This window comes from Schistocerca americana, chromosome 1, assembly GCF_021461395.2.
Source record: "Schistocerca americana isolate TAMUIC-IGC-003095 chromosome 1, iqSchAmer2.1, whole genome shotgun sequence".
Lineage (NCBI taxonomy): Eukaryota > Metazoa > Arthropoda > Insecta > Orthoptera > Acrididae > Schistocerca > Schistocerca americana.
In genome coordinates, this window is record NC_060119.1 from 535,557,407 (window position 1) to 535,575,063 (window position 17,657).

At 38.5% G+C, this 17,657-nt stretch overlaps 1 protein-coding gene across 1 annotated transcript in view; it reads left to right on the top strand.

The window, feature by feature from the left end:
* Window positions 1-17,657, top strand: part of LOC124572507 (odorant receptor Or1-like) — an 85,980-nt gene that overhangs the window by 28,859 nt on the left and 39,464 nt on the right. The window contains exon 3 of the mRNA XM_047131131.1: window positions 12,918-13,393. Coding sequence (XP_046987087.1) covers window positions 12,918-13,393 — 476 coding nt within the window. The remainder of the gene's footprint in view (window positions 1-12,917; window positions 13,394-17,657) is intronic.

Sequence of the window (17,657 nt, forward strand, 5' to 3'; positions counted from 1 at the left end):
AGTTTACCCCAATTTAACAAACGATGTTATTTACGGAAAAACAATGTTTTATGAGATTCGAAAAACTATAAACAGCGAGTCTGAGACTATAGAATCTCCTTGTTGTTATTAATTTAGTTACCACTACCGCCAGATATTGATTAACTCTTCAACCTTTGGTCTTCTGTTGAATCACAATACAGATAAATGGATTTTATCATTCAGTAATAGGCCCTACATTGTGTAAGGCAACTCAGTAAAGTAAATGTGTTAAAATTTGGAACTGAACACTGGTTCACTGTGTGAGGAAGTTGTTGAACTGGAGTGTTCAAGATCCAAGAATTTTTGACGGAAAATTGTAGGGCAGAGAAGACTATAGTGAGATTCACAGTGCCATGTGCTTTATGGCGTCTAGTCACACACCATATCACGTACTTCTACGATAAGTGTGTGGAGCCTCGCTTGATGTGCCAGTGTTCATTAGCTGCGTGGTACTAACTGTGGAGATACAGGCCAACTGTATATTCATAAGTAACATGTACATTCTCTCTGTCCTAAGACTCCTGACGTCAATTGTACGTCAAATGTATGGGTCTACAATAGAGTGCAGTATTATCATTTTGTTGAAACGCGCTGCGAAGAAGCATGTTGCCTTCTCCTACATCTCTCCTCTTATATCTTGAGTGCGTGCACATTCAGCATGCCATAAATGCAGACATTCTGTTTGGCCGCTATTTTCCCTTATCTCACTAGCTCCCCTAACTGCTGCAACCAATCAAGCAACCATTATACTTCAATGATGTCATGAACACCTTCCATCCTCCACTTTTAAGCATGTTTTATAGCCGCTTTCCCTACACCTACTAACTTCTCTAACTGAGATGGATCTCCACGATAAATCATCAAAAATGCCGAAAAACACTGTTGGCTATCTGCTATGATCACTATATCATATGGTTGTCAATGAGAATGGAAAACTTTGTTATGGTTGTGCTGTCTCACTTTTTGGTGATGAGCACTACCAGAAATGTATACTGACTGTAATGCTGCTAGCTCTGCATCCTCATCGCTACTGCTTCTATTTGGGGTAACTGTGTACATCTTGTACAGTAGAAACAAATTAATTTTTATTATCTCTATTTTTTGAAGAAAACTGAAGTATGAATATTTCAAGTGAGGCTGGGACCACAGAATTACATGAATTTCCAGCTTGTTACCAGTAAACGAGCGTTTTATAAAGATAACTATGTGGGAATTATTATTTTTTCCTTACAGAATCTTGTGCAGTGAGAAAATTGGAATTCAAAGTTTGTGTGCACAGTGCAATTTATAGGCATATCTTGCCTACTTATGTGTTAAGTAACGAGTGTTACTTGACAATCCACTCGTACCATGAAATATTGTACTTCACTGTTAATGTGTTACAACCATGGTTATGCAAAGGATTTGTAAACATTGTTCTTCTGACGTATAGGTACTTTGCCAGCAGCTGTAATCTACATATATTGTAGAATAAAGTAAATGAAGCATCTCAGCTCTGTTCTGCTCCTAAAATACAGCATCAATAATGGCTAAAGTCTCCATACCTGATGCTTTTGTTAGGTTCTGAATGAAACTCAGATGGTTGATGCTCTGTATGTGAAACCATGAGCAACAGACGACATGCTACAGTTCATTGAGGAAAGAAGTAAGTAAAAAAATGTTCAGCGAAATTCACGAATACAGAAATAAAATTTACTGAGAAATGAAATAAATAGAAATTGCAGGGAAGCTAAAACGAAATGGTTGCATGACAAATGTGAAGAAATCAAAAAAGAAATGATTGTCGGAAGGACTCAGGAAAACAACCTTTTGTAATATTATAAGCAAGGGTTGTAACATAAAGGGTGCAACGGGAATCACACTGTTAAATGTAGAGGAGAGAGCAGATAGGTGGAAAAAGTACATTGAAGGTTTCTATGAGGGCGAATATTTGTCTTATGTGATAGAACAAGCAGGAGACGATTTAGAATAGATAGGGGATCCAGTATTAGGATTTAAGAGAGATTTGGAGGTCTTAAGATCAAATGAGGCAGATGATGATGATGATGATGATGATAATGACGATGTTTGGTTTGTGTGGGGCTCGACTGCAAGGTTATCAGCGCCCGTGCAAAATCCCATATTTTTCTCAGTCCTATCTTGCCAATTTAATGAATGATGATGAAATGACGAGGACAACACAAACACCCAGTCCCAGACTGGAAGAGCTGACAAGTGCGAGGTTATCGTACAAGCAGCTTAACAGCTCGTGCATTCAAGTTGCAGACAAGAATGGAAAAGAAAATTGATGATGTTAATACATATGACGAACAGTTTGGCTTTACGAAGGGTAAAGACACCAGAGAGACAATTATGACGTTGCGGTTCATTATGGCAGGAAGGCTAAAGAAAAATCAAGACTCGTTCATAAGATTTGTCGATCTGTATAAAGCGTTTCGACAATGTAGAATAATACAAGATGTTCGAAATTCTGAGAAAAATAGCGGTAAGCTACGGGGAGAGACGGGTAAAATACAATATGTATAAGAGCCAACAGCGAATAATAAGGGTGGACGACCAAAAACGAAGTCATGGGATAAAAAAGGGTGTATGACAGGGGTGAAGTCTTTCAACCCTACTGTACAATCTGTATATCGAAGTAGATATGATGGAAGTGGAAGGAAGGTTCGGGATTGGGATTAAATTTCAAGGTGAAAGGATATTGTGGGGGCGGCGGATAAGTTTTGTAAAAAGAAATCAAATTAATTGCTGGATAAATGCTTGCGTGTTGAATCAGTTTCTGGCTTTCAGGATGTTGTTAATGCTGTCTTTCGCCGTTCTCAACACTGGCTCTCTATTTACTTTTTGGCACCCAGAAAGTGATTTAATAAAACATGGAACCAGTAATTAGAGATCCTAGTGCCCACTTTATCTGAGAATGTTATTATAGCTGCAGCCTATAGCTCTGAGGAATTAGGTGATTGTCCGGGATTTCTAATCAAAAACGGTTTTCCAAAATAGTTGAGTATATTCTGAAATTCACTGATAAAAACCACAAGTATCCCTACAACCTAACTAACAGAGCAGTTCAGAGTCTAATGCGCTGATGCAACTATAAATGTCCGAATTAAATGTTAAAAAGAATGCTCGCCATAATTTGATGAAAATATTTCATCAAACGCCACGCTAAATATTTGGTAGAATGTCTGTCCCGCGACGGCACATGAAAATACGACAATACGCAAACTGAAGCTAGATAATGAAAATCATTCCAGAATTAACACTTCACATGAAATGTTTTCATGGTTCCGCGTATCTCTAGTAACTTAATACGGCACCCGAGGCTGTTTGTAGCAGTGACACTGATGCGACGCGGCTCCCGACACAGATGGCGTGTCATTCAGCGTCTGGAGAGAACTGGGGCCTTGCTTCCTCGCGCAGCGTTCTTATATATAAAGCTGCGGTGCGGACGGCTAAGGGAACGCCTGATCTTTTCGGCTCTCCCGACTAGCCGCTGGGCTAGTAACGCACCACTTCAAGTTACATAATAATTTATAGCTTCTTTTGCTTATGGCCGATGAAGCTCTTAATTTAAACGTGCATTCAGCACGTAGGTAAGTATTGATAATAAAATTTTGACGTGGCTAAGTTAAATATTTTGGGCGAGAGAATTAATTAAATTACACTGCACGCAGTAGATGAGCTCTGAACTGGCCCTTTTGAGATCCGCTATCGCTATAATTTTATAGGTATTCAAAAGAAACTTTACACATCTTCATAGCCATAGCGGACCTCCAACCTATTTAAATCTAAACATCCTAGCCTTATTTATTAGCCTACTTAATCTATCTTGCTTCCTTCAGTTTTGAGATGAAAACCAGAAAATCATGAATTTCCACTAAAATCTTAAGTTGTGAAATCCAAAGTACTATTTTTATTAAATCATTATGAAAGATGAATCTAAATATAAATTTTGAAGTCTCTAGCTCTTTTCTGTTGCGCCAATGATTTTTTCAGAAAAACGTCCAAATTTCGAAAATGACTTAAGTTAACGAACTGATATTCAACACACATTAATTTAGTATTATTCCTGACATGCTAGAAAAGTTTTAGGTCATTTGCTTGATTTTTAAGGTATTGGGCAACATTTATGACGTCAGAGCTAGTTACAGCAGACTGGCTGGTACACAATGGAAACTGATGTGAATTTGCTACAGTGTGAGTAGGCTGCTTCCCTACAATATCAATGAAAGATTCGCTGATGACATTGCTATCCTGAGTTAAAGGGAAGAAGAATTACAAGACACACTGAATGGAATGAACAGTCTAACGACTATAGAATATGGACTGAGAGTAAATCGAAGAAAGGCGAAAGTAATGAGAAGTAGCAGAAACGATAACAGCGAGAAACTTATCATTAGGATTTAAGGTCATGAAGTAGGTGAAATTAAGCAATTATTCTACTTAGGCAGCAAAATAACCGGTGACAGACGGGGCAAGGAGGGCATCAAAAGAAGTCTAGCACTTGCAAAAAGGGCATTCCTGGCCAATAAAAGTCTGCTAGTATCAAACATAGGCATTAATTGAAGGAAGAAATTTCTGGGAATGTACATTGTATGGAAGTGAAGCATGTGGGCTGTGAGAAAACCAGAAGATAACAGAAACAGAGATGTGGTGCTACAGAAGAAAGTTGATAAACTGGTGTATTGATAAGGTAAGAAATGAAGAAAATCTATGGACAATCGGTAAGGAAAGCAATATAAGGAAAATAACGCCAATTACATTTTTGTAGTGTAGAACATGATGCTTTATCGTATTCCTCTCTAACACAGTGTTTGGCGAAGTGATCATTACTTAAAAACTTCTATGAAACGTCAGGTGCTGATAGGATATTGTACCCACCATTCCTTTTTCATCAAAATTTAAAGCGTTTTACTTGCAACATAGTGAGGTACTAACTAAAAGCAGTAGTATGTAGTAAGTAAACAAACCATTTTACAATTTGCTAAGAAATACTTTGAAATACGCAAATCGAAAGTAAATTAAGGATTTAGTTGTAGATATGGTTGTAAGTTCAGATCTTTTTTTCTAGCATCGCGCTACAGTATGATTGCAATCCTGCATGGTTACACACGTGTGTTGGGGTTCGTATCGGTTACAACAGCTATATCGAAATCAGAAAACCTGCCAAAGTGGCAGGCTGCAGTCGTAACTTACGCTGAGCCTTGATCACTGGACCCGGGCGAGTGATGCATCACTTTTAGTAAAATTAAGATGAATGAAAAGTGATCTTAAAAAAAAAAATCCAACAGAACTGTTGAGAGATTTAGCACTTAAGAATAGGTATTAGATTATGTAGATAAATCAACTGTTTGGTATATAATTCGATAAAAAGACATACAGTACGTACTATAAAGAGATTTAAATTGACATAATCGCAAAAGACGCTAAACATTTCGTATTCGATAGCAGTGTGCACAGTAGCATGGGGATGGAAGCCACATGACTCTCGATAGCTAGACGATGTCCTAAGGGTATCACAAACCGAAGTAAACGAACAGTGGCGGCGGAGCAGGAGGTCAGAGACGAAAGTATCGTTTTTACATCTGTGGTGTATGAGACCAACTACGAGAATAAGACTGCTGAGCAGTCGGTCAGAGATCGAACTATCATGGAGCTAGCAGCAGGGTACATAGAGCAAACTTCTCTTGTAACGTCTTATGAGATTCTGTCAATGAGCTACGAGATGTGAGGTTAATGGTGGCAGAGGAGGGGACACAGACATACGTTACTAGATTGGCAAAGGCGTATCATTTAATAAAGCCAGACGTTTAATAAGGTAAGATGGCGGCGTCAAGAAGCTTGTGTATGCTACTACTACTATTGTCTGATACAAAAAAGCGTTGTAAGCTTTACGAAGCCGTCTAAATTAGTTCCGCATGCGAGAAAATACTTGCGTACTAGTTGAGTTTAACACATAAGATGTAGAATCGTGTTATGAGAAGCACATCGACTTATATATACGTCATCACACAATTTTACGTGCAGGACATAGACTCCAAACCAAAATTATTGTGTTAAAATACAGTTGAAATTTTGTAGGGGAAAGTCGGGAAAGAGTACGCGCTTAGTATTTTATCGCTCATACCTAGTATATGAGAAGGTTAATACAAGCTTTTCTGATAACAAATTATTGCTGGTTTATTTGTGAACAACATACATCAGTTACAGCTGCCTAACTTTCAAATTCTGCTCGTTCGTAGTCTTAGCCGCATCGTCCGGTAAGAGTAGGCGACATGTAGTCAAAGAGTATGGACTAACATAAACCACAAGAAAATTAACCACGTCCTTCATAACCTGAGCTTTCTTCATGCCGACATCACGATTAATCCAATCACACTTCATCCAGCCTTCCGTGATAGGCTCTTTGTAGACTTCACCACGCCCTGGGTAATTCAGAACATCAGATCCTTCCTTAGATTTGAACCTGCTTGTTCCTGAAGATGATGGCCCGGTTAAGTTCAGATTAGCCCTAGGGATTCTGTGGTATTCGTTACTGGTATTTTGTTTCTTCTTGGTTTTGTCTGGCTTAGCTTGTTTCTCTAACAATGCATTTTTGTAGGAGACCTAGAGAAAATCACAGATTTTTTTGCTATTTTCTTCTTTATTTAGGGTCGATTATATTTTGACAGAGGATAAATATTGGATAAGCCTACACCTGTTCGTGCATCAGTACTCTGAACTTCACTTGTGTAACGTTCTTGGCTTTTTCCTGGTGACTGCACAGACAAATTTTCTGTCATCGAGGAGCAGCGTTTGTGGAACGCCTTTGCCTTCTTGAATTGTTGTAAATTCGTCTCTCTCAGGGATTTCTGATTGAGCAAAGTCTTCTGCTGTGAAGATATCCGAATGGAACGGGAGGATTTCTCAGCTGTTTGGATTGCGGCTACGCTGGAACATGCAACTCGAAACAAACCACTCACATCTGTCTTCTGCGTATGGGTCTTCCTGTTTTGTGTGTGTGTGTATGTGGGGGGGGGGGTTAAGAGACGCGCGTAGTCTTTCTAACCATCTTGCAGCGTACTTGACCAATGCGCCAAACAGTTCAAAATAAATGTCACACTGCTTGGCTTCCGTGTTTGTTTCTAGTGCATACTACTTACGATGTACAACTTAAAGATTATGTAAGTTTAAACTGAAAATTATATTTACCTGCTATAACCAATAAATCTGGACGAGCTCTTCAAGATTACATGTGATGGCGTCGCCGTGGAAGCGACAACTGTATGTAGTTTTTCGTTCTCGGTCGGTGCCGCCAGTATAGATAAAATGTCACTGCTAACTCCTACTGGACATGTACTCTTACCCGACCTTTCCCGACTAGATTTATTAAAACCCTTAAAATACACAAACTGTTTAAACATTATCGTATCTGAGATACGAAAAACTTTAATGAAATTATTTAGGCTTGTATACAGCACAATGGCAAAAATACCTAAGATGTTTCTAGTTATGCTTGCACTGAGACGTGTTCCTTTCCTTGTATCTTCCATATGCTGTACAAAATATTACAGCCAAACACGCCATATACACTGAACACTACGTCAAAACCCTAGAGATAACGTTGTTATATCAGTTTTCCGCATATCTTACGACGGTTTTATCAGTAAATAAACAGCTGTTCACACGTCCTTTGCGCTTGCCACCATATTCTTAAGCACTGGCTTCGGTGACACAAGTGACCTTCTGTACAGTATTTGCAGCGGTGATCTCTATACCATCTGGATCTTGAACTTCAGTTATCTGATTGTGCCAGCCGTAGTTGCTCATATCTCGTTTCTTGCTAAACTACAACATAGCTGCTAGGAAAGTCACAAACACGAAAAGAAAATACGTTTCGATTCCGCTCCCGCACCAGCCTATTACATCACATGCTGACATAAAGTTCAAAACAAAAAATCAGTCTGCATTTCTTTGTTACGTACAGACAGATGGAAATTTGTATGCCAAACTACATCATGGCGGACGATGCGAAGCACATGGATCTGGAGCCACTCTGCAGTTCTGTACTCAAGGATCTGACTTTTACATCCAGGTCGTATAGAGATCACTGATTGCCATTCCAGTAATATGTGTCTGTGAAGCAGCAGTTTTGATACATAGAAGGTAGTGTGAGAACAAATATGGTGAAGCAGAGGCCAGAGAATAAACTACGAGAACAAAAATAGTGGAGCAGGTGTTCAAAAATTGTATTAGCAGAGCTAAGATGGTGGCTCAGACGTACATGACGACGGGATCTTCCATTGCTTATTGAAGAATAACACTAGGTTGCGATTGGGAGAGCAAAAACTGCGCTTGCATGTGCACGTGTGTGTTTGTGTGTGTGTGTGTGTGTGTGTGTGTGCGTGTGTGTGTTTTCTCCTACTCAGAGCTTTGCTGTTTACCGAGTCCGCTGTTTTAAAATAGCTTCATTCCATAAAACTGAAATATGTTTCCTCGTTTCAACCGTTACTCAAACGTCAAAAGAGAAGATGTTAAGTGACCGCAAAATAATAAAAAAAATTAAATAAGAAACAAAACTCATTTAGCAGTCTAAGGCTGCTCTGATTGAGATACTTTCCCTTTCTAACAGGTGTTTAGCGTGTCTGGCTTACGTAAAGGAGTGTATCAACGATTGCAAGAAAGTGCAGGTTACTTCTGTTTTCAGACTCAATCATCATATACACGGACCTAAAAACAGACTAAGAATTGCTTAGTAGTGTGCTGATCCACATCTGGAACGCAATACAGCGCCAATTCTGCTTGCAGGTATTCGACAATTCCTTGGTAGGTTTCTGAAGATGTGTAGCATTAAGCGTCTATGCATTTCCGGCAAAATGCGGGCTGTGGTTTGTGCTTGTAGAGATAGAGCCCGATAGCTTTCGAGACGTGTTCCATTGCGTTCAGAGACATTAGTGTAAGTTCAGTGTAATGCTCCGTAAACAACTGTAGCACGACCCTGGGACTGTAGTACGGAGAGATAGCCTGTTGGAAAGTGCCCTCGATCAAGCATAAAAGGAAGCAAATGAGCCTCAGTAAGGTTCTCGTAGACCTCAGCTCTCATGGCATCTTTGGTTACTGCTACAGATCCCATGGATGTCAAACACAACATAATACTGCTTCAGCAAGCCTACGTTCGTAGCGTGGTAAACGTTTTGATCAACATTCGCCTGAACGACGGCGTATCCTGATATGACCTTCGACCTGGTGTAACAAGAAATGTCATTCATTTCCGTTGAGCCATGGTCTAATCTCCGTGATCTCTTGTGCCTACAGTTTCGTCATCATGAGAACATATGTCGCCGCCTATCCTTACATACGTAGATCACAAGTCAGCAACCTTCACGCTCTGTAATATAGCGTCGATGTCCAGTACTTTGTAGCCTGCTTGTGTTTTCACTGGACTTCACGCTCTTTGCATATGGGCTCACGACAGCAGCACACGAAGAGCCAGTCAGTTTCTCCACTTACAACATGCTAGTTCTGAGACTATGGGTCGCAACGGGCGATCCGACTATAATTACCTGTCATTGTTATTTCAACGAATGTTGTGAAATCCTTGTTATCCAAGATCGCATATAGCAAAATAGATAATTAGTTTACACCGTTTCGGTATATTCGGATCTGACAGATGTGGAGGGATACAAAATGGGAATAGCATTTAACATCAATGGTATTTACAAAATATTTTAACAAAGTTAGCGATCAGTGTGTCCCAGAATATAAAAATCAATGTCTAAGATAATAGTCTGATAACAACGCAATGGATCAGCTGTCAAAAAATAACGTAAAAATCAATATAGAAGCAGCATAATATAAGTCTGTATAAGCCATAATTGACAAGATAATATCGTAAAAGTAGCATGAGAAGCATTATACTAAATGCACAGCTTCGAATTCTACCATATAAGATGAGCATACTCGTATAGTATTATAAGAATAGACAAGCGCTATTCCGAGGACGTAAATTTAAAGACGAGCTTTTTCTTTAGGACAAATATTATCACTGTAAGGCAGTCTTTTGGTTTGAATGTAGCCTCTTTGTTGATAAGAGCGTTAGATCAGGTACTGGGGGCAGAGGTAACTGCTTGAATAACTATACGTGATACTGGTCGGTTAACTGCTGCTGAGTATTGAGGACAGCACAGTCGTTAATCCAATGGCGTGTTTCGGCTTCATGAAAAGGATTACAAGTCGAACAATGAAGAAGTTGCAATTTATATAAAACAGAATTCACGTTTTTGGGGCTCATTATACCCGCATAAGAGACAGGAAACGCAGTTAATACGAACCTATTCAAAATTCTCCATTTATACATAAAAAGTATTTGAATCATCTATTTAGTTCTGTTGGTTTTAGTGGAAATATGTCACGGACATGCTTCCAACGATCCTTCTTTAACTGGTCTGTCGTGGGCAAAAGTCCGATTTTGGGGAGAAAATTGTCTCAGAAGTTTGAGCGCTAGGCAGGCATTGGCACAATATGAGACAATCACTCTCATATCAACGAACGTTTCTGTCTGGAAACATATAGTAGTAAGTACTGTACTGGTGTTGAATTGTTTCAAAATTTTGGAGAAAATAAGGACGAGCAAAGAACAATTGCTCTTAGTAGTAGAACCCTTAGATGGTTTGAAAGAAACTATAGAATAACTGGAAGAGAAATACTTCTTATCACCAGTTCCTTTCAGACGCTCAAAACCTACGTGTTGGGAGCATCCTGATCGTAGAACATCTTTTAAGAAATCTCATCTACTGATAGCACATTAACAAGATTGTCCCTATTGCTCAGTAGTTTGGCAGATTAAAAAGAACAAAACATACTTTTGGAGGCACAATACTGATTTTAGAGCGTTACATTTCTTCGAGAAGTGTCAGCTGCTGCACTATAGATTAACTTGATGAGCACTATTACCCAAACAGTCTGAATTTAAATGTGAGTTATTTGAAAGGGATAGAAAATATAGTGCAATATACTTTGTGAAGGTTACCATTAGGGAATTTACCCAGTAATGAGTTGTTATGGGGTTACAGGATTAAAAATTTTGTACATCAAACGAAGTAAATCTGGAAGGGAAATGCAAAATATCTATAAGAATCTGAACAAGGACAAAAAGTGAAGAAGAAATAAGTAAAATGTTAGGTAAAACTTGGCTATGAAAGAAGATAATAAAAATTGTATGTTATATGATGAAGTACTATTCCAAAGTAGTATAGAAAACATACGTTATTTGAGAGTGTGTTGGATCAACACACAGATAGGAGCATTGGTTATGTTAATTTAAGTTATTGTAATGAGAGGACAAACAAATTCGAAGAAAAACGTAAAGAGAGAAAGTTTAGAAGTGGACACAAATATTTTTATAATTTTATTCTATGTCTTACATTGAGAACAAGGTGAGTGAGTAGGTGGATTGAGTGAATCAGTGAATAAATGTTTTCAGGACTATCTACCATTTATGAAACTTAATAACATAGGTTTGGAAAACTTGGGAAAATAGTACATAGTATTAACGTATGTTAACTTGAAAAAATCAGGTAGAGGAAGAAAAAGGAGGCATTGATAAAGTTAGGAAGAGAAAGCCCTGAATCTATTATCAGAATAAATTTCGTTAAATCGTGAAACAGTCTGTTTCAGTTCATATTGAGTTATAAGCCTATTTAGTAGCAGGATTACGTACAAAAATATTTTCTGTTATGCAAAATCTGTTTTGTAGACATGTTAGTGGTAAAGGGGACTCTCAGTAGAGCAAACTCAGGATTGTGAGGGTTAGACGAAGTCTGCAGGCTCCATTGCACTTCATGCTACCGGAAGTACTCCGTGCCTTACACTGTAAGATGGCTTACGCAATACAGATGAAGATTATAACTTAAGGTTATTAAAACTATATGCTACAGTTAGCGTAATTAATAACAACAGATGATAGATTCAACGCTCATGCTACTCACATTCATTCATCGTGATCTATAACCACAAAACTGGTAATTAATGAGTTATCACTTTTCGTTCAATTCATTCCTAACAGCAACTGACAAAAATAAGTTGTGATAAATGTAAGTTACTAACAGTTAACAACCATGTGCCAGCTTTTATGGGCAATGCTATATCACTAAATAACCGAACCAAATATCACAATACACCCCAAGTTGTAATCTCTCAGCACCCCACTTCTACTTTTTTTAATACGGAGTGATAGGTTGTTGCCCATGTATGTTAAATACAAATGGTCGATTCAACAGAGCGTGTTGTTGTTGTTGTGGTCTTCAGTCTGGTTTGATGCAGCTCTCCATGCTACTCTATCCTGTGCAAGCTTCTTCATCTCCGAGTAGCTACTACAACCTATATACTTCTGAATATGCTTAATGTATTCATCTCTTTGTCTCCCTCTAAAATTTTTGCCTTCCAAGCTTCCCTTCAATACTAGATTGGTAATCCCTTGATGCCTCAGAACGTGTCCTACCTACCGATCCCTTCTTCTACCCAAGTTGTGCTACAAACTCCTCTTCCGTCAATTCTATTCAGTACCTCCTCATTAGTAATGGGACCTACCCATCTAATCTTCAGCATTATTCTGTAGCACCACATTTCGAAAGCTTCTATTCTTTTCTTGTCTAAACTTGTTATCGTCCGTGTTTCACTTCCATACATGGCTACGTTCCTTTGCGATATGTAGTTAAATGTTATGACAGTCAAGTGCGTTTAAAACTGGACCTGACTTTCCCCAGGAGATAAAAGACTGTTTTAGTTAAGGAGGAGCTGAACAGTTTACGAGTAAATGGTTCAAGTGTTCCACAGTTTTCTGACCAAACTCCTGTATAGATCTTACTTCCAAACAGTCCTCCAGGAATTGCAATGACATGGTATTCTCGTTTGCGCAGATGGTGGCGGTGCCGGCGGCGATTGGCTGGGTCCTCTGTCCTGTGCTGTCCCGCGCCGTCACAAAGACCGACAAGGAGCACCAGGAAGCCCACCGGCAGCTGCCGTTGCCCGTCTGGCTCCCAGTCGACGTCTACGCGTCTCCCACGTACGAGTTCCTGTACGTCGTCCAGTCCTTCTGCTCCCTGGTCACATCTCAGTCCTGCCTCAGTGTAGACAGCTTCTTTGTTCATATGATGTTGATGGTGGCCGCCGAGTTGGAAGTTCTGAACTGCAACCTTTCTGGCATGGAACACACCAATTCGACGAGAACTGAGGGAGAGCGATTTTTTTCTGGACATGAACGAAATGGCGAACGATTGGCAGTACTTGACAGCGGCCAAGTGGTTGATCAACATACATTGCCAAAGAACACTGCACACGGGTGGCTTCATCGACAGTTGCTGAAGAACGTGCTTCACCATCAGGCAATCCTAAGGTTAGCATTGCAAATATCATGCACAACAGACTCTACAGACCTCCTCATTGTCTTTTCTTTTCATTTTCGCTTCTGATTCCACATGTTTCTGTGAGGCCCCAAACTAAGGCTATAAGCAGCTATCGGCTCCATTAGTTTAGGGGACTGTTTCTGAGAGTAAATACTATATAATTGTCTGCCATATCCTTTGACACAGGGAACAAATGCACCTCTATGCAAATTACAGACATAAAACCAACTGTAGAGAACTTACCGTCAAATAACAAACAACACACCGAAGCATAAGCAAGTATCCAATACCCGAATGAAGAAGTATTTGAAGAAAATAACTCTCAAATCTTTTGTGAAATAATTTGTCTAAAAGTAAAAAACAAAACAGACAAGAGAAACATTTTAGACGCCTTTAAATTCTGCTCGAGACGTTTTGCAATAAGTGAAGCACATCAAAAATTTCTTCAGCATATTTTGTTTCTTAATTTTAGACAAATCATTTCACAAAAAATTGCCGTTTCTTTCAACCTTTTTTATTTTCAAGTTAGAAAGGAAGAAATATAGTATAAGGTTAAATAACAACTACTTTGTTTTCGTTCTTTTACTTGTACTTGTTTTTGGGCCTTAAATGTGCAACTTTTCTACCAAGAAGTAACGGAAGAATCCATAAATAAGACGTGAAGTATAGTATATTTAAATCTCGATTAGTATTACATTATTAATAAGAGTACGTATAGATCAACATAAAGCTAAGTTATTTCAAATTACATTGTAATTTGATATTACTTTTATATTTTCAACACAAAAGAAAGAATTCCACAATTTTAACACCAGTCTAACGTTTTATATGCAAAATTTCTAGGCCCATTCACATAACTAGGAGCAGCTGTTCATGAAATATTTAAATTTTTCCTCAAATTTCTAATTTTTCAATAATCCTACCTAATTTCAAGCATTTAAATATTTTGTTTTATTAATTTATTTATTTTTTGCAAAATCAAACGTCATACTGGTCAGTTTGATACCCCATTTTTCCGTTTTACACTCTTCGTTTGGCTATTAAAGTCCGGATGACAATTTTCTCTCAACTCGCTAGTTTGAAAAATTATTGACAATTAACTTCACTACTTACAAGCATTTAAAACTATTTTGCAAAGCTAGACTTCATTCTGGTTAATTTGATAAGCAAATTGTCCATTTGAGATTCCTCAGGTGTCTATGAAAATTCAATCAAATATCCATAGTGTAATTTCCCTTAATGAAGCAGATTACTTTCAAGCAAATAGTTTCATAGTTTCTCACTTTGGTGGATGTGATGCTCCATTTACCATTATCCCTGTCTTCATTTGGCTATGGAAATTCTGAAAATATCCGTTTTGTAATTTCTAGGAAGCCTTTAGTTCGCTCTGCTTCAACGTTTCATCAAAAATTACTACTAACTGAACTGAAAGCTGCAGAAGTAACATTACTCTCAGCATGAGTATTTACGAATCGTCATTAAATACGCAAGCTTTAGGTGATAACTGACTGAACATAAATCAGGCAATTCTATACTGATAATAAAATGGTGTAACGGGTGTAGGAGGTGTAGGATTCGTAATGAATAGGAAGGTAGGGCGAAGAGGGAGTTCGTGTGAACAGTTCTGTGATAGGGGTGTTCTTGTCAAAATTGACTGCTAATCAATACCTACAAAGGTAGTTCACGTATACGTGCCAACGTCGCAAGCTGAAGATGAAGAGATAGAGAGAGCATATGAGGATACTGAAAGGGTAATACAATACATAAAGGGAGATGAAAATCTAATAGCCATGGGGGACTGGAATGCAGTTGTAGAGGAAGGAGCAGAAGAAAAGATTACAGGAGATTATGGGCTTGGGACAAGGAATGAGAGAGGAGAAAGATTAATTGAGTTCTGTAATAAACTTCAACTAGTAATGGCGAATACTCTGTTTAAGAATCACAAGAGGAGGAAATATACTTGGAAAGGGCCGGGGAATATGGGAAGATCTCATTTATGTTACGTCATGTTTAGACAGAGATTCCGAAATCAGATACTGGATTGTAAGGTGTACCCAGAAGTAGATATAGTCTCAGATCACAATGTAGAAGTGATGAAGAGTAGGCTGAAGTTTGAGAGATTAGTCAGGACGAATCAATACGCAAAGAAGTGGGATACGGAACTACTAAAGGATGACGAGATATGCTTAAAGTTCTCTAAGGCTGTAGATACAGCAATAAGGAATAGCTCAGTAGCCAGCACATATTAAAAGGAATGGACATCCCTAAAATGAGCAATCACAGAAGATGGAAAGAAAAATATGGGTACAAAGAAGGTAACTACGAAGAAACCATGGTGAACAGAAGAAATACTTCAATTGATCGATGAAAGGAGGAAGTACAAAAATGTTCCGGGAAACTCAGGAATACAAAAATACAAGTCGCTGAGGAATGAAATAAATAGGAAGTGCAAGGAAGCTAAGACGAAATAGCTCCATGAAAAATGTGAAGAAATCGAAAAAGAGATGATTGTCGGAAGGACTGACACAGCATACAAGAAAGTCAAAAACACCTTCGGTGACACTAAAAGCAAGGGTGGTAACATTAAGAGTGGAATAGGAACTCCACTGTTAAATGCAAATGAGAGAGCAGATAGGAGGAAACAGTACACCGAAGGCCTCTATGAGAGGGAAGAGTTGTTTGATGTGATAGAAGAAGAAACAGGAGTCGATTTAGAAGAGGGAGGGGATTCAGTATTAGAATCAGAGTTTAAAAGTGCTTTGGAGGACTTAAGACCAAATAAGGTAGAAGGTGCAGAAAACATTCCATCAAAATTTCTACAATCAGCGATGGAAGTGGCAACAAAACGACTGTTCACGTCGGTGTGTAGAATGTATGAGTCTGGCGACATACCATCTGACTTTCGGAACAGCATCATCCACAAAATTCCGAAGAGGGCAAGAGCTGACAAATGCGAGAATTATGGCACAATCAGCTTAACAGCTCATGCATCCAAGTTGCTTGCAATAATAATATACAGAAGAATGGAAAAGAAAATTGAGGATGCGCCAGATGACGATCATTTAGGCTTTAGGAAAGGTAAAGGCGCGAGAGAGGCAATTCTGACTTTGCGGTTAATAATGGAAGCAAGACTAAAGAAAAATCAAGACACGTTCATAGGATTTGTCGACCTGGAAAAAGCGTTCTACAATGTAAAATGGTGCAAGATGTTCGAAATTCTGAAAAAAGTAGGGATAAGCTACAGGGAGAGACGTGTCATATACAATATGTACAGCAGCCAAGAGGGAATAATAAGAGTGGACGACCAAGAACGAAGTGCTAGTATTAAAAATAGTGTAAGATAAGGATGTAGCCTTTCGCCCCTACTGTCCAATCTGTACATCGAGGAAGCAGTGATGGAAATAAAGGTAAAGTTCAGGAATAGAATTAAAATTCAAGGTGAAAGGATATCAATGATACGATTCACTGATGACATTGCTATCCTGAGTGAAAGTGGAGAAGAACTACCTGATGTGCTGAATGAAATGAACAGTCTAAAGGGTGGACTGAGAGTAAATCGAAGAAAGACGAAAACAATAGATTTGATGACGAGAGAACTTCGTGACTTGCAACAAACTTAACTCATAGGTTCAAATCCTTACCAAACTTTTTCTCGCTGACAACCGCCGCAAAATTATGAAAGGAGAAAAAATCTATCGCTTACTGTATTTTCGCTGTTCACGCAGTAAAAGGGTCGCATCATTCATGCCGTCTATTAAAACACATCTTATATACACCATGACCATCAGTAGAAGTGTTTTCCTCGTCAAAACCGGTTTTCGGGTTTAAAACCCATCACCAGTGGCATCCAACACAAACAACAGTATGTGCATTGATTTTTACAAAATGATAACAGTACATATGTAGAAGTCATATAAGTCTACTTACATTATGCACTTCTATAGCAATGACATGCTTGTCAGTTAATACGACAGGATCTGAAAATAAAATAGTACACAGTTTGTCATGTAGAGTAAACATGGAACTCGCAGGTCAAGGAGTCTACATTACCTAGCTTTTGTTATTTCCAAGATGATATTTATATTGTCTGTGACATGTATTCACATAATTATGAAAATTACCATTTTTGACAGTGGTATCTGAAGGCAGAATATACAAAAGACATGATACCGCAAAATAATGCAACATATCACTTCAAATGAGACAATTTTTCATTTCCAGGACATAAACTTAAAACCAAAATTATTCAGTTAA